At 36.7% G+C, this 18,375-nt stretch overlaps 1 protein-coding gene across 1 annotated transcript in view; it reads left to right on the plus strand.

Moving 5' to 3' along the window:
- The first annotated feature begins 2,419 nt into the window (after positions 1-2,419).
- The window catches only part of TRIP11 (thyroid hormone receptor interactor 11), a 59,037-nt gene continuing 43,081 nt past the window's right edge, over positions 2,420-18,375 (plus strand). Inside the window, exons 1-8 of the mRNA XM_088145228.1 lie at positions 2,420-2,852; positions 7,307-7,383; positions 7,527-7,637; positions 8,996-9,274; positions 11,788-11,856; positions 12,246-12,411; positions 15,902-16,240; positions 16,854-16,894. Of these exons, the coding sequence (XP_088001354.1) occupies positions 2,711-2,852; positions 7,307-7,383; positions 7,527-7,637; positions 8,996-9,274; positions 11,788-11,856; positions 12,246-12,411; positions 15,902-16,240; positions 16,854-16,894 (1,224 nt within the window). The 5' untranslated portion in view covers positions 2,420-2,710. The remainder of the gene's footprint in view (positions 2,853-7,306; positions 7,384-7,526; positions 7,638-8,995; positions 9,275-11,787; positions 11,857-12,245; positions 12,412-15,901; positions 16,241-16,853; positions 16,895-18,375) is intronic.

An 18,375-nucleotide genomic window follows, 5' to 3' on the forward strand; every position in this document is an offset into this window, starting at 1 on the left:
CCCAGGGATATGATACACTGTGTTATTGTGGCCTAAATTAGCTTCCATAAACTGACCTTGTTGGCTTCAGAAAGGCTTTCAGAACATGGCTATTCTCCTGGGCATTGGGCCCAGGAGGAGTAGAGTTCCCTTTTGGAAGGGAGCATAAATATGAGCCAGGTCAGCTGTCATTGATTGCTTATTTTTTTATCTTGGATTGCTGTTTATTGTAAGCTACCCAGAGTTGAGACAGGAATCTTCATCAAGTTCCTGGCCATATTTGGTTTGAATCATCAAATAGTAATGAGAAATAATTTTATAATCATGAAAATTGAAAAGTATCTCTTTAAGCTTCTTGTTGAAGAAACATACTTTTTCTTATGTTTTCTTATGCTTATTCATGTCCAAGCTGTTAAACTTTTTAAACCCTAGCTCTGAATTATGTACTTGCATAATGAAAAAAGCACCAAATGGGGTAATTGGGTGTAATTTGTCAGCTCGAACTCCTGTTAGGTATCAGGGCTTACATGAAGTTCTGTAAACATTCAGTGACAAAGGAAAGCAAAAATTCAGAAAATACAAAAAGGGGCAAATACTTTTTGACATAACGGTAGATTCTTTTTTTTCTACACAAAGATAATTACAGTATTTTATTGCAGGACCTGATTACTATTTTTACTTCATCTCTCTCTTCAATAAATTGTTACTACAATTAAATCTATGAAATCAGGAAGATTGTTGCCCTCATAGTTATACTGACCCCCTTCTAGTGGGCCAGTATAAAAATGTGGGCTTGTGTATGTATGTTTAGTCTTCGCTAGAGGTACGTAGTAAAGCTTTTTCAAAGAAATCCCACCTTTAGCATTAATGAGGCAAATATCCACAATTACTCCTCACCTCAGCAAGTCTTCCACTATGCATTCTTTATGGACTTATTTCCTTGATATATGTGGATGCTAAGATATTAACAGCAGTTTCAGCCTATATATTACAGAATCTTAACTATTATGTATGCCACTCAGGCTGAATTTATACAAGACTGTCAAGTGTCTAACAAGGTTAGATTTTAAACTGATGTTCTTGCTTCAACTCGAAATAGAGAAGACCCAGCAGCTATGTTTTTTGGACACTAAGAAAGCTTTTATGCACTTTTTTGTTTTGTTTTTTGGTAAGGGTTTGGGGAGGGGGGGTTGGCTTACCTGGAGTTTTCCCAAATGCTTGTGTTATATTAATACGATTTATTTAGCCCCCAAATTATGGATGGTTTTAAGTGCCATACTCAAAGTCATGAACACGGAGATCATACTGGATAGTGGTGCATACAAAAAAGAAAAAAAAATCTAGGCATCTTTGTGGTTCCCAGGATGGACTTGGGACAACAGGGTGGTGCTGGTAAGCAAGCAGACAAATAAACTATCTTAGGCTGCACCTAGGATATTGTGTCAGTTCTGGTCACTACAAACTACAGCATGTCTGCTTAGGTGGAAGTTAGAAGCATGTAGTATATTTAGCCTGGAAAAGAGAAAACTACAGAGACATATCATTGTAGATGATGGTGTGGAGTTGTTCAAAGTTGTTCCAGAAGACAGGAAAAGGAATGGGTTTAAATTACAAGGAAGAAAATTTTTCCTGGACAACAGGAATAAAAAATCTAGGTGGTTAAGGGATGGTTGACAATAGAAGAAATTGCCCTGGGAGGCAGAGAATTCTCCTTAACACAAGCGTTTAAACAGAGGCTAGACAGGCATCTTTTGGGGATACTGTATTTGTGGCTTACTTCACTGGGCAGTGGGCAGGAATAAATGGTCTCCAAGGTCCATTGTAGCCGTTACATTCTGCCACCTTTTGAAATAAATGATGGAATAAGGATTTTCTGATTTATACAGCTCAGCAGTGAATATTCATGTTCGTATATTATGCAAAATTGCACAAAGAAAACTAGTAGAAAGATTATCCTAAAAGATATACTGTATTTTATTAATTAGCTAAAGGTTTGGGGAACAGGCTAAAGCGGGAGATTGCATCTATTCTGAAGCACTGTTTTTTTTTCAGTCGTACTGGAACAGGTAAGAGCTTTTACTGTTCCTAAAAAACTGATGAAATTACAAAGGAGGGCACCCACAAATACTTTGGGATACCTTGTAATCCACCACGCAATAGATCACATCTGTCTACACTAGGGAAAGTCTTAGGATTTATCGGCAAAGAATAGGAATCCAGTTGCACGCCGAGTTGGGAATAAGCCACAGGTAAACTGATTTCCAAGACTGGTGCTACACCACCCAAATTCTTGGAGGGAATGGGGCTGAAGCCAACTGAAATTTAAACAGCCTTCACGGTCATCCTTAAGCTGAGAGCAGGCAACCTTTCCACTCTCCCGTGTCCCGGCGGCCTTTGTTTCTTGAGACGCGTGCCCCAACGCCTACGGGGCATTCTAGCCTTTCGTGCTCTATGATGAGCCGGAAGTGTCATGGCGGCCGTTGAGGTGGCAGCTCGATCTGGAGGCCCTACAGCTGATTGAGAAACCCCGGCCGGGACGGCGGGCGGGTAGAACTGCTATGATAACAGCTTTTTTAGAACAAAAAAGTCACCTGGCAACGTGTTGCTCTTCTTTAAGCGGCTAAGCCGAGGGACGCACCCAACTTGGGTGGGGAGAAGCGGCGTCGGAGAACCCAGCTGATTGTTACCGTCCTGCTTTCTCCTTCCCGACGACTGCTGAGCATTGGCTGGGATGGCGTCGTGGCTGGGGGGTCTCGGTGCGGGATTTGGCCAGTCCCTGGTGGGACAAGTCGGAGGCAGCTTGTCGACCCTTACCGGGCAGATCTCCAGCTTCACCAAAGATATGCTGTTAGAAGGCACGGAGGAGGTGGGAGGTAAGAAAAGGCGGCGATGGGGAGGAGAGTGAAGATCAAGAGGCAAAGGGGCTGCAGTGTCCAGAAGCCCGGGGGATGACAGGTCAGAAGTTTCCGGACCGGGGCGAGGGATTCTTCCGAAAAATTCTCCAATGAGTTTGTGGAGATACTCTCCGTAAATATTACCTGTACCCCGCAGGCGGAGAATGGCGGCATATGTTTGCCTAATGTGAGGAAGACAAGGTAGAGATCTTGGACCAAATACTTCTAAAAGAGAGGAAGGCAGTTGTTTTGAACATAGGATGTTTTATTTGTTTTTAATTCAGCCTTTCTGTCTCGCCTCCCTTAACAATAACAATTCTGAATATTGCAAACAAACCAAGCAAAAGAATATCTCCAACCTGATATACTCCAAAGAACTTGGGACTGCAACTCCCAGAATTCCTACATGCTGACTGGGAATTCTGAGAGTTACTGCTTAGTATATCTGAAGATTTCAGGTTAGGGAAGGCTGCCTTTAAAACAAAGAAACAGATGGATACAGAAGCAAAGAATCAAATTTCATACCATACAATCTTGAAAAGCTTATTTAAAAAAAAGAAGGCTTGGGTGTTTACCCTGTAAACTGATGGTTTTCTTTTCGTAGGGCATTCTGCTCTCAGTCTTAGGATCCAAAGCAAAGGCTACATAGTTCAGGTGGATAAGACCATTAAATGATTACAAAGTATGGGCAGTTTAATGAAACTGAAGATTTTTTAATAAGATTCTTATTAAAAGGTTTTATAGCTTTATGTATTAAAAACATTTATTTGATCTGCACTAAGAAATAAGTATCAGTGCAACTGATAAAAATATTCAAATTGTCTTCAGGCTCTTTGTTCAAATCCTCTTTATGGATAATTCTCTTACAATAAGCATATCTTATAAGGGGAAAGATAGCAACATTATAATATAGGGAAGAAGATAGTACTGGGCATGACAAATGTATCAAAAGGTTCTTTAAAGTGTGATTGTCCATAAACTATGTCACAAAGCAGCTTTTAGAGAACCAATGACAGCGTGAAATAATTCTGACTCAAATATAAAAATAGTTGCTTGAATAAAGAGTTTTACAGATTTAAACTAAACCTGTAGTGAGTGAGCTTCCTGGAGATAATTTAATTGCTAATGATGTAAAGGTCCAAGTCCAAGACCCGTATTATAAGTTTTATTATTAAATTCAGACAAGACAACAGTATTCCACAATTTCTGTACAGATTAATGTTTTATTCCATAAGTATTGCTTTCTTTTAAGAAAAGCTGCTAATTAGTATATACTATATACAAGTTCATTCTGCACCCTAACACTATATATATAGTACATATGCTTTTCCTGCATGAGAGTGGCCTTCTTAACAATCATGTTATGTACTAATATCAGCTAGCTATTGAAAGTGATCTCTAAAGTATCATATTTTGTTATAGAACTTGTTTATTTTATTCTGAAGAAGTAAAGTTGGTTGGTTAGAAGGGCTTTTACAGGTAGTCCCTGAGTTAAGAACGCCTGGGTTACAGATGACCCATAGTTAAGAACAGAGTCTGTTGTAGCCAGATTTGAGTTAAATGCACAATGATTCGAGTTAAATACACAATGGTTCGAGTTCATTATACAATACTACTTATACAGTATTATACAATAATACTGTTCCGGCTCATCTTAAGGACAGACTTTGAGAATGGAACTCATTCTTAAACTGGGGACTACCTGTATATCCTTCTGTCTTGCCTGCTTTGGGCATACTTGGACAGTTGGTCCTATGGGCAGATGTTGTTCTTCTATAGTCTGAGTGTCACAAATATGATGGCAAGCAAGAAAAACAGTTTGGATGGGTTTGCAAGCCAAAGAGGCAGAGCTGTGAAGCAGACCAGACCATCAGCATTACAGCCCCAGATTTGAAATTAATCTAGCAGATGGGTTTAGAAAGGACCTCAGTAACCAAGTTGATGATTGATTGATTGACTGACTGACTGACTGACTGACTGATTGATTGATTGATTGATTGATTATGTGCCCTCAAGTTGGTTTCCACTCTTAGCAGCCATATAGAAAGACTTTCTTTAGGATAGTCTGTCTTCAGTCTGGCCTTTTTAGGTCTCTTAATAGTTCATTCATTGCTGTTGTAATCAGGTCCATCCACCTTGCTGCTGTTCATCCTCTTATTCTCTTCCTTTCCCCAATGTTATAGACTTCTCAAGGGAACTGAGTATTTGCATAATGTGTCCAAAATATTATAGCTTGAGCCTGATCATTTATACCTTGACTGAGAACTCTGGATTGATTTGTTCTATGATCCGTTTGTTTGTTCTCCTGGCTATCCATTGTATACTCAAAAGTCTTTTCCAACACCAAAGTTCAAAAGTGTCAATGCTGTTTCTGTTCTGCTTCTTCAAAAATCCAACTTTCACATCTATGGAGTGTCACAAGGAAAGACATTGTTTGCATGATTCTAATCTTTGTAGATATTGACATGTCATAGCATCTGATTATCTTTTTCAAAGTCTTGATTTATACCCTACCAAGTGCTAGTCTGTAGTGTATTTCTTGACTGATGGTTCCTTTAGTGTAGAGAGCTGATCCTAAAAAGCAGAAGCTGTCCACTATTTCAGTGTCTTCATTGTCAGTTCTAAGGCTGTTTGGTGAACCTATTGTCATTATTTTGGTCTTTTTAATTAATCATAGTCTCATTTTTTCGCTGTTCTCTTTTCATTACTAGAGCTTGCAAATTATTTGCATTTTAAGAATAATTTATTAAACTTGTATGCCGCCCAACTCTCAATGATTCTGGGTGGCTTTTCAGCTATCCGAGTTGTGTCATCAGCATAGTGCAGATTATTGATGTTTCTTTCTCCAGTTTTAAAACTATGCTCATCTTTTCCAGTTCAACTCCCTTCAATATTCAGTATATTCAGTATATAGGTTGAATAAATAAGGCGAGAGTACACAATCTTTTCTTGTTCCTTTGCCAAACTGGAGCCAGACTGTTTTGCCATGTTCTGTTTGGACTGTAGCTTTGTGCCCTGCATATATAGATTTTGCATGAAGGCAATACAGTGTTCTGGGAGTCCCATTTTCTTAAGGACATTCCCACAGGTGGACACGACTAAAAGATTTTTTGTAGTAAATGAAGCATGTTTTGATTTGGGGGGGGGGGATTTTTGGCTTTCTCATTTATCCAGCATGCCTCTGCAATAATGTATCCTCTTCCTCAATCTTTTCTAAAGCTAGTTTGAACATCTGACATTTCCCCTTCCATATAAGGACTCAAATCTACATTGAATGAGGCTAAGTATTATTTCCCTAGCATGTGAAATTAAGGATATTATGTAACAGTTTGCACAGTCTGTTAAATCCCTTTTCTTTGATATTGTATGTAAACTGACCTCTTCCAATCTTTTGGCCACTGTATCATTTGCCAATTGGAAGCCCAACTGAAATTAGTCCAAATAAACAGTATCCAGATGCATCTGAAATTGTGAGGCTGCCACCTTCTCAATTGCTTTTGCAGAAATGGGTGCTTGAAACTAGCCTATAATTACACAGGTCTTCTGAGCCAAGGAAATGTATCTTCAAGAGTGGACTTATAACTGCTTCCTTTAAGCAGGATGGAATATACCTCACCTACAAGGAGATATAGATCATCTCCCTTAACCATGGGCTGAGTCTTGCCCTGGCTGATTTAGTCATTCAGTCATAGAATTGGAAGGGGCCATTTAGACTATTGAGTCTAACCTCTGTTTCAATGCAAGAATACCAGACAGATTGCTGTCTAGCCTCCACTTAATACAAGAACTCCTCTTGTGAAAGAGGAGCCTGCCACCTTATTGGGTGTTTGGTTCCATTGTCAAACTTTCTTACTGTTAGGATGTTTTTTCTAATATCCAGCATGGGTTCTATGTCTGAACTTTGGAATGAGAAAGAACAATTCTTGACCTTATGTATGACAATCTTCAGGTATTTGAACAATGCTATCATATCCCCCCACTCAGTTGTCTTTTTCATGGTTAAATGTGCCCATCTCTTTTAACATCTTTTCGTAGGACTTAACTTCTAGTCCCCTGATCATTCTTATTGCTTTATTCTGAACCTATTATAATTTTTCTGAATTCTTTTCAAAGTAAACTGCCGAGAACTCAAGGGTGGGAGTTTGATTAAAGAAGAATACAGTGGAATAATTACTTATTGTGAGTTCCAGAATTATATTTGTTTTGGTGCATTTGCCTTTTTTCCAGCCACATCCCACTCTTGAAATCTAAAAGCAGGTCCTATCAATTTTATCTGCAAAAAATAATGAAAATTATTCAAAGTGAGCCACGGATGCTTTCAGCTTCCTAGAATTAAAGAGCAATCCCATGTTTGGTACTTGTGTTGGTATATATATACTGTATGTACTTTAAATAACAGGTTTCATCTTCATTCCCTTCCCTGCTCTTTTCAGATGCTGCAGTTGATTTTCCTGTATCTAACTCTAGTCTGAGAGACGTAGAAAGCACTCATGCAACACTGAGATCAGAGGTAGGATGTTATTTCTGAAAAACAATAGAAGCAAATAGAAAAAATAAATTTTTGTTCTTGTGCTTGGGAGCCAAAGTATATACTCAGGGTTAAATTGGATTTAGGCTATTTTTATTAAAGTTCCATTGCATTTTTTCCCCTAGAATGACAGATTGAAGAAGTTTTGTAATGATCTTGAAGAAAAGAATGAAGTAGCAGAGCTTCAGATAAAGCAACAATCCATAGATTACCGTAATCAGCTACAGCAGAAAGAGGTAAATAATCGCTAAAAAAATGCTGAACAGTATCAGTTTACCCTTTGAATTGTGGTACTGGACAGATTTTTGGGGAATTCCTTGGACCACAAGGAGAACAAATCATTCAGTAGTTGGTAAAGTAAAACCAGATTGCTTACTGAAAGCACTAATAATGAAGCTAGAGTTTAAATATCTAATGTGAAGGCAATATCACATTATCTAATATATATAATGTGAAGGCAAGAGTACTGGAGAAGACCGTGATGACTGGAAAAATAGAAGGCAATTTAAAAAAGGCCAGTAGAAGACAAGGCTGCTGTCAGATAGCCCTGGTGAAATGACATCCATCCTGTCACAAAGATTTCAAAGTGGCTGAGTGACTGAACAGCTGTTTTATCCATATTTAATTGTTTTAAATGCCAAAAATGTGGATTTGCTATTGTACTAAATTCCCATAAGGTATGCATTTTGCATTAAGTGTTTGAGATAATGTTTTGTAACATACATTTGTAGATTCAATTGTGTGCCATAATTTTGCTTAAAAGGAAATTTTCATATTCCTAATGTGAGCATCGTTGTTTTTGGTTACTAAGTAATTTTCCTTCTTTGACAAATCTTAGCATGTAATTCTTGTTCCCTTGGGTCAAAGATTTTTTTTCCATGCTGGAAGGATATAGATGAGTGCGCATACATCTTCTAACTCATATAATATGATGTCGCAAAGATACTCTCTACTTATAGGACTCATAATGCATGCACTTTTTTCTGAAGGCAGACATGCTCCTCCTCATCACCACAGGAGGAAGGTCTTCAGGCCACATAAATATCTGACTGAGATACTGCGCAAACATTGCTGTATTGTAACATCAAATCCAAATTATATGATTTATTTCACGGATTATTTCATGAAATCCATGAACTAAATAATACTTCTTCCTGATCAAAAATAATCACACAGCTGGCACCATTCAGCAATCTTGGCTTATTATGAAAAAGGTAAGCAAAGCTGAACCTGATTAGTTCTCAGATGAGAAACAACCAGGAAATTCAAGACCATAGCCTAGTCTGGGAAGCCAAAAATAAAAATCCAGAGTGCAATGGCTAGCCACTTCTGTATTGTTGACAAAAAAATGACAAGGACATGTCCATGCAGTTGGAAGAAGTTGAGCTTAACTTGAGGGATTGTCCCTTATTGTAATGAAACAGGAAAAAAGTACAGTTAATGAAATAGCTTTGATCCAATAAGAATCATTTTAGTAGCTGTTAGCTAAATTAAGTAATATTTAAAAGAGAAATTAAAATTAAAAGTTGCAGTTAACGTGGGTTGAAAGTTTTCTTTACTGAAATGTACATGTCATGATGTGTTATCGATCTAGGTGGAAATCAGCCATCTTAAAGCCAGGCAGAATGCTTTACAGGAACAACTACAGAAGATGCAGTCAGCTGCTCAGTCATCACAGTTAGGAACTGTTGTTTCTCCATCAGCCACTACATCAGCTCCTTTTGTTCCTGTAGTTAGAAATCATTCTTCTGATTTTCATGGAGATGATATGGATTTTGGAGATGTGATCTGGTCTCAACAAGAAATAAACAGATTGTCCAGTGAAATTTCTAGGCTTGAATCTGAAGTTGACCACTGGAAGCAGATTGTACAGGTGGGTCTCTTTTCTGAATAACTTAATATATAGTATTTATAGTATTTACTTTGAATTACACACATACATATGTATCTATCACACTTTCGGACTGTACAATATGATACAGAGTGCAAAAAGGGAATAAGAAATAGCCAAAGAAATTAGACTTCTGAAATACAAAAATATAGCTGAATCTTGCTTATAGTAATACCTGTCGTTACACTTTTCTATAGCTAACTATCCTTGAAAACCATTCATTGCTTTTTGCACATTAAACTTCTCATCTTTCTCTTTTTGAAGACTTCATCAACTTCATCCAACAACTTTCTTGGACTTCCCCTTCCCCTTCTTCTTGATTCATTCACTCTTCTTTCTTATATTTGTTTTGAAATCCACTCTTCCCTCATTCCCTCTGTATGTCCAAACACCTCAGCATACTACTTTCATACTGGTTACTCACTTCTGTATTCAGTCCATGTTCGTTCGTTCATTCATTCATTCATTCATTCATTCATTCATTCATTCTTGATGCTATCTAAGTTTACCACACTCGTTTTTAAGCAACCCATTCCCTCTTTCCTTATGTCCACTTTCCATTCATTCTGTTGGGAGGTTAATCTAGTTTCTAATCCTTTTTTATTCAAGATTCATATTTTCTCTTCCTGCAATAATTCTACTTTCACTTTAGTTGCTTTTACTTCATTCTTTTTCTTTCAAGACCATTTTTTACCAAGACTCACTCTTCCCCATACCAAAAAATGGTCTGCCCTACATTTAGAACCTCTTATCCTTCTTCATTCCTTTCCAGGTGTACATATGAATAGACTTACATTTACATATTTGAAACAAACTGACATTTTTCTGAGCGTATACTGACAAGTCACCATTCTCATTCATTCTTCTCCAGTCAACCCAAACCTATTTTCTGTATTCTTACATTTCATTTTCACCCATCCGTTCATGTCAGCTAATAAAACATTTGTCCATCCAGGTCCCATTAATTCAGACTAATTAATTTGCACATTTTTTGATTCCTCCTTGATTATCAGGGTAGCATAACTCTCAACTGTCACCCAATCTATGGATTTCTACTTTCATATACACTCCCCCAACAACCTAGGGGGTGTTCATATGTATTCATATTTGCATTCATAATTAAATCTACACTTGCTCTTCTCTCCATGAATTCATCTACTCCACAAGCTCAGACCACTTTCATTCACGTCTGTGACATTGTTGATCTTTCTGTTAATTTTACAGGCATCTACTTTTCTTTCTTTCATTTCATTTGTTAGTTCATGTTCTTTACCATTTAGTCAGAATATAAGAAGTATAAGAATATAAGCCACAATCTTCCCTATAATAATAATAATCAATAATTTATTAAATTTATATGCTGCCCAACTCCCAGCAACTCTGCCACGATTGTCACCAGATGGGCCAGCCATCATGGTTTTGGTCAATCAAGGCTTTCACATAATTCATTTAGTAAGATAGATAGATATAAACTAGGTTACCATATATATAGATATATCACAATGCAGCATTCTCTGCTAATGATAAGGATGTTATCAAGTGCAATGGAAGGCCACTTTTACCCCAGCATGTTCATGTGATTCCCTGCAAGCTTGGATCTCTAATGCAGAGATTATCATGCAAGCTTATTGTTGCGCACATCACACAGCTTGAACGTATATTCTGTGTACTGGCATACAGATTAACTAGTAGGGTTACAGATAGTGTTACAAGAATTTTTTTTTTTTTGAAACTAGTAAAATGTATTCTTACCTTTTCCCTTGAAATGGCAGTATGAATAAAGAGATGTATTATTAACTCCCTCATTTCTAAATCGGGGAGGCCTTACTCATGGAACTTGCATGAGTGCCACAAGTGACAGAGTTAGTGTTCTGTTTGACATTTGATTCAGAGTCCACAATCTCTGCAGGCTTATAGTGGAATGGAATGTTATTCAGTAACTATTCAGAATTCCTGCTGTCAGAAAAAAAACTGAAACATAGTTATCAATGTTGGTGTATTGTTTTATTCAGTGCACCACATTGATAAGTATGTTTCAGCTTTTTTTCTGACAGCAGGAATTCTGAATAGTTAGCTGTGTATATTTCTGTAACAGTTTTGTTTTTCAGCATAAACATGAATCATAAGTTTGCTTTTGTGAATATTGCTTTATTATGTTTAATGGGGCTGTGTGGGAGGAAAAGGCAAACTGCAAATTGCTGCACAGATAGTTGAGCTTTATCTTATAACTCACCCCGAATTATTGACTATAGCTAACATAGATGCAGTATGTATAACATAGTCATTGTGATGGGTCCTGGTGTTCAATTCACTAGACCACACTGATTGTATAGTTTCAAAGTTTTGATTTATTAAACACTGTTCAGGAATAATTTTCTAAAACCTTAAGAGCCTACCATTGTTCTTTGTTGCTGCCACATGTCATTTTTCAAACTTATTAAGCCTAAATCATTTTCAGCATTTTAAATTTCTTTTTTCCCCACCATCTTATTTAGTTTTCTAATCCACAAGGAGCAAACAGTACAGATCAGAATGAAATCTGCAAGCTGCAAAATATTATCAAGGTAAAAAAACCCAACAACCCTCTTTTCCTAACTGAGATCGCTCCTTATAGTTACTACAATTTTATGATAATCCTCTAATGCACAGATATTTATGAAGGTCTTTTGAATGAAATACTTCAATTAAAAGTGAATATGAATATAAATATTGAAAGATTTAGAAATCATGTTTCTTTATGAATTAAAGCAATGATTTGCATTATATCTTTTGAGTGCTGCTTAATAAAACAACAGGGTACAACCTCAAAATCATTCATGGATATTCCTTACTAAAAGTTCCATATTTTACCTTGTAAGCAATTCAGTCTTCAGATGTTTTGCATTGTTAGTGTATAAAAAAGCTCCATAACATTAAGTCACAAACTTTAATTTTCATTAATTGCACATTTTAGGAACTAAAACAGAAGTTGAGCCAAGAAATAGATGAGCATCAGCATGAGCTTTCAGTATTGCAAGATGCACATCGTCAGAAATTAGCAGAGATAAGCCGACGTCATAGGGAAGAACTAAGTGAATATGAAGAACGAATAGAAGAACTGGAAGATCAGTTACAGAAAGGTCTTGTTTATTTTTTAAGAGTTCTAAAAGGATTTTTTGAGAAGTTGTTACCATACTGAGCATGTTAAAAAAAGTACCAGATTTCAAGTATAACCTTCAGGTTCCTTGCTTAATTTATGAATTCTGAACTGCTGTACACCCATAATGGTTACTATGACATTTTGTAGACATAACCTTTCCAACTTACTGGTACAGTACCCTTAAGAAAAATCATAGCTATAAAATTTGTGAGACAGGAAATATTAACTGTAATTAGTGAAACGGTATGGTGAGTTAAAATTCTTGGATATATAAACATGCCTAGTCCTGGAACTGAAAATACTATACTGCCAGTGCTAGAAATATTTTTGTAGGTGAGAGTATTTTAGAGTCTTAATGCTAATATATGAACATCTGCAATAAACCAAGATTTGTCAAGATGATGAAATGTGCATTATGATATTATGACGCAAGCTTTGCCCGTTAAGTACCTAGGTATGACATTGTGACACAAATATTAAAGGGATGGAGTTTGTGTCACAACATCATGATGCACATTTTGTTTTCCCCTGCAGATGCCCATGGTTTTTCTGTTTTTAGATATTTGATACATTTGTACTGGTGATTCTTGACAAAGGTCTAAAGTGAATGAATGAATGAATGAATGAATGAATGAATGAATGAATGAATGATCTGCTGTGGGAAGAATAATATCTTCAAATATTTGTTTCTAAGCCATTTTGGAATTTTTAAAGATGACTATCAGGATCTTGATTTTGGCTCAGAACTGAATAGAAATAGTTCTGATTCTGAGAGAAGCTTACTAGATGATTTTGGACCTGTCATTCTCTCTCAGCTCAACCTACCTCACAGGGTTGCTCCATTGGGGAACAGGAGGAGGAGGAAGGGCTATGTATGCCATCTTAACTTCCTGAATTTTCATTTCAGGTGGGATATACACCAATACTGTGGGACCAGAAATGGAGAATTTTCATATTGTTCTTACATATCTTTTATTCTGTCACTTATCCCTGGATATAGTTTAGCTTGTATATCGTGTGGATTTAAGGCTGATAATGTTTTTTTTTAAATGTGGCATGATTCTACATAGGTTTGAAGTAAAGTATACTCCTACATAAATCTGGTTAGAATTATTGACTTAGAAATGATATTTCATTAATTTAACTATACAAAATAGTATAGCTGGATGGAAAAGTCCTCTTAGTTAAATACTATTTTATTTAGAAAACGTATTGCTCTTCCAGTAAAATGGTCTATCTTTAAAATGTGTATATATTGATTTTAGTTTATTGTGTGTATATGAAGTGGAGCTACTGAATGCATCTTCAGAAAAAATGTTTCATTTCAAAGCCTTTCATTTAAATTGCACAGATTTGTATATGCCTTTTAATTATTCTAAGATATCCTTTTCCTCAGTTACATTTAAGAAAATGGGGATAGCTACCCTAGCTATACAGAGGAGGAGAGGAGAGAGGAGCACAGGGGTGGCCAGTCTTGCTTTACTCATCCCTTAAGACCTTTCCAGATTTGTCTTGACCAAAGCCTTAATAACTGAGACATTCTGGGTTTCAGTTGTCCAGACTATAAGCCACCTGGAATAGTTTGGCCCAATTTTTGACCTGCAAATATGCTTGTTCTAGGCATTGAACAAAAGACATTGTCCATTTCATGCACACCCTTTCCCAATTCACTGTAATCATGTTAATGAAAACAAAAGTACTAGGGTATATATTATCTTGACAACTTTTGTACCACGAGCCTGTAAATGGCACCAACAAGGAAGATCCTTAAGTTAAACCTGGATTTTTTCATTCTGTTTGGCTGCCTGTTGCCACTAATTTCTCACTTTTTTATGCTGCCTTCATTTTGGGGGGAGAAACAGTAGGTAGGTAGGTAGGTAGGAAGGAAGGAAGGAAGGAAGGAAGGAAGGAAGGAAGGAAGGAAGGAAGGAAGGAAGGAAGGAAGGAAGGATGGATCATTTATTTTGTCTCTATTATCCACAATTGTAAAATGAGTTTAAAAGGGAGCTTTACAGTATAAACATGGGAAAGATTGGACACCATGGCCAAGTTGGTGGTTGATTTTCTCAGGCTTATGGTCTTAGGGGACTTCAACCTGTCTTTCTTGGGCATGAAGTTGGAAGTGGTTTGGGAATTCATGACTACTATAGCAACTATGGACCTGAGTCCCTGACACACTATGACACTATGGTCATCGAGTGCCTGACACACATTGAGATGGTGAGGGTGGAGGAGGATCTCACAGTAGTGGTAGCATGATCTGGAAGTAGGGGACATTACTTTTGGTCCCTTCCCATGGAAAGATCACCTCCTGTTAGCCTTGGAGTTCCATCTACCAGGGTTCAGGTAGTCTGAGTCCTTTTAGTCTTTTGTAGAGCTGTGAAAACCTGTCTTTTCCCTTGTGCATTGGGCCAGAAGGATGGTAATTGAGTCCATTCTTCTGGGAGAATGCCTGTTATACCCAGCTTCGACTGTGTTTGTGTGTATGATTGTGGCTGGTATTTTGGTTTTATATTACTTTTACTTTTTTGTTTAATTTTGACTGCTTATTTTTGTGGATGTACCTCACCCAGAGTCATAAACTATGAGTTGGGCTATCTATCTATCTATCTATCTATCTATCTATCTATCTATCAATCAATCAATCAATCAATCAAAATAAATAAGATTTTTGCATGAAGTGGCACATTGATACAATTAATGGATGACCATTCAGTTAACTTCCTTAAACCTTAGGGCATAATTGTTCTCTTATGGCATTAATGGTACTGGCAGCTCCTAGTTCTTGAGATTCATGTATTTTCAGTTTTATACCATTAATATCCAAGATACCTACTGTTTTCTGTATAGTTTCTCATTACAGTCCAAAAGAGGAAGGGTATTCACTTGTAATTAAGATATGCATGCAGGACATATATTTTAATTATGCCCAATACTTGCAAACAGTCATTTTCTACAGAAAAGCTATAAAGATTAATGCTATGTAAAAATTCAACAGAAAGGCATTTCTCTTCATGTTATATAGACACAGAAGGTCTGCTTGCCTTCAAAGCTAATAATGGACAAATATCCATTAAATCAGTAGGTCATGAGAAATACATCTTGAATTTAAAACTCTGAGAATATATACAATCCCAGACATTTTTGCAGTGCAGTAGGCAATCAAGTGCCAGGCTTCTTTCTTATTGGCAATCAAAATTCTAATTTAGCTAAGCCATGCCTGTGAGCTTCTACAAGTCAAACCTGACAGTGCCAATGGAAATATTGCCAAAATGCTTTGCAAAGTACCTATTTTTAATACTTTATGCAGAAGAAATTAAGAAATAGTTAATTTTGCAAAACATATTTTTCCTGGAATTCTGTTTTAACTTTGTTATTTTTATTTATTTATTTACTTGATATAATAATTATAACACTGTTATAATACAATATCTATGAGTTCTATTATAAATTTCTGGTTTTTTGCTTAGTTGGTGGGAGTACTGAAGCTTCTTCTGAAATTGATCTACAAAATTGTTTGTCTGGATCAAAACCACCACTCTTGAGTGACTTACAAGATAAAGTGGAAAGTTTAAGTCAACAATTGTCTTCAGCAGAAGAAGAGAAAAATATTCTCTGGAAAGAACTTGAATTTGTAAAAAAAGAGAAAAGTCAACTAGGAGAAGAATATGAAAGACTAAAATCTGAATGCAATAAACTGCCAACATCTATTCCTGAAAAACTGGACAGTGTAAAAGTAGAGGAAGTCCCTAATTTTGTAGAAGAATCATTGAAGGCCGAAGTGGAACGATTGCAGCAAGCACTAATTGGTATGAAACCAGTGGGAATTCACCATAATGGGGTATTGCATTTTAGCATCTGAACACAGTTTTGTGAAACACAGATTGGATCAAAGAGATGTGTGCACAAAATGCTTCTTCATGTAGCATTGTTCTATTTTGGTACTTTCCTTTTGTGTTTTCCTCTGACTTTTTCAGTATTAAAAGCTGCTGTTCAAAGAAGAAAGCTGAAAAATCCTCAGTTCATACATTGCTCTTTTATTCTTAGCCCAAGTACTGTATGTGAAAGAGAATGTTCATACTTAAAAAGTGTTCATCGAACCTTTTTAGAAGAACAAGTTTAAGAAAAGCATAAAAGCCAAACCTGTTGGCCTACCTTGCAGTACTTTCATAATGTTGAAAAATAGTTCTTTTGGTTGTCTTTCTTCCGAACCCAATTTGTTCTGAAATGGTACAAAAGATGATAGAAAATAAATGTACTTATTTAATACAGAATCAGATTTAATTGTTGATTTTTTTTTACTCAGTATATATTAATTTTAAAATGGCATGCTTTAAGATAGCAATCTGAAGTTGTTATATTCTTGCATTAGAAACCTGAATTCTCTGTGTATCAACCAACTTCCTGCTTACATTTTTACAGATGCAGAAAGTGAAATAACAAAATTGAAAAGATTAAATCAGGTAAATATATAAAAGATAATATAAAATAAAAAAATTAAAGTTCTTGAAATGGTATTATAGAAATAAATATTTGCTTTATGAGATTAAGCTTTTGAAATCAAGAAAGAGTTCTGTTTTAGTCAGAATAAAAAAAATTGTTTTCTATTTCATACTATGTATTAATTAAATTGGCACTACTAACATGTAGTACTGTTTGTTGTTTTGCTGAATAACTATATATGGGGCCTGGATGGGGTGCAATGGGCTTTGACTCAACCCAAGCAAGACTGAGTGGCTTTGGGTATTTGGGCCTTCCAGTGACAAGGTTTTTCCACCTTTAGACCTGGATGGGATGGCACTGCGCCAGACGGACCCAGTATGCAATCTGGGGGTCCTGTTGGACTCACGGCTCCTGCTAGAAGAGCAGGTGGCAGCTGTGGCTAGGAGAGCCTTTGCACGCCTTTGGGTTGTACATCAGTTGCATCCATTCTTGGACCAGGAGGCTCTGATCACAGTCACACCCTCGTGACCTCCCATCTGGATTACTGCAACACGCTCTACATGGGGCTGCCCTTGAAGAGCATTCGGAAGCTTCAACTGGTGCAAAATGCAGCTGCATGAGTAGTAAATGGTGATGGATATTCAACACATGTAACACCACTACTTCATGAGCTTCATTAGTTGCCAGTGTGTTTTCGGGTGCAATTCAAGGTGCTGGTTGTCACTTTTAAAGCCCTTCATGGCTTGGGACTGGGTTACTTGAGGAACCATCTCCTCCCAATTTTTTCTACCTATCCAATTCAGTCCGGCAGGTTGGGTATGCTACAGGTCCCATCAGCTAAGGAATGTCAGCTGATGGGGACTAAGAGTCATGCCTTCTCTGCCGTAGCTCCTGAATTCTGGAACGTTCTCCATTCAGAGATTAGGATGACCCCACCCTGTTGGCCTTTCGTAAGGCCTTGAAGACCTGGTTATGTGCCCAGGCCTGAGACCTCGAGTGTGTTAAGGGCCCTGTTTTCTGGCTATATTGATACCTAAGGTTATAATTTTCTCAGCTGCTATATATGTATGTATGTATGTATGTATGTATGTATGTATATTCCTGTGTGTGTGTTTTCATGTATGTATGTATGTATGTATGTATGTATGTATTATGTTTGTATTGGTTTTAACTGTTTTTATAATTGTTTGCCGCCCAGAGTCACTTGTCTGAGATGGACAGCTATAGAAATTAAATAAAACAAATAAATATGTTTACATTTTTAAATATATTCAGACTTCAGTTATCTGTATTTTTGGTCTTGCATTTGTTATCTCTCTGACCACACTACCTACAGGTAATACTCACATGCAAACATGTACTTATTTATGTTTAATTAATTTAATTGTTTTTAAGTGGTTTTCATAGTATGCTTTAATTGTTCATTTTATTGTACACCACCCAGAGTCACCTTGTGTGAGATGAGTAGCCATATAAATTAGACAGACAGACAGACAAATAA

The sequence above is a fragment of the Python bivittatus genome, unplaced genomic scaffold (genome assembly GCF_059951505.1).
Source record: "Python bivittatus isolate LINGU-HERP-01145 unplaced genomic scaffold, Pbiv_v1 ctg000480_np1212, whole genome shotgun sequence".
Classification (NCBI taxonomy): domain Eukaryota; kingdom Metazoa; phylum Chordata; class Lepidosauria; order Squamata; family Pythonidae; genus Python; species Python bivittatus.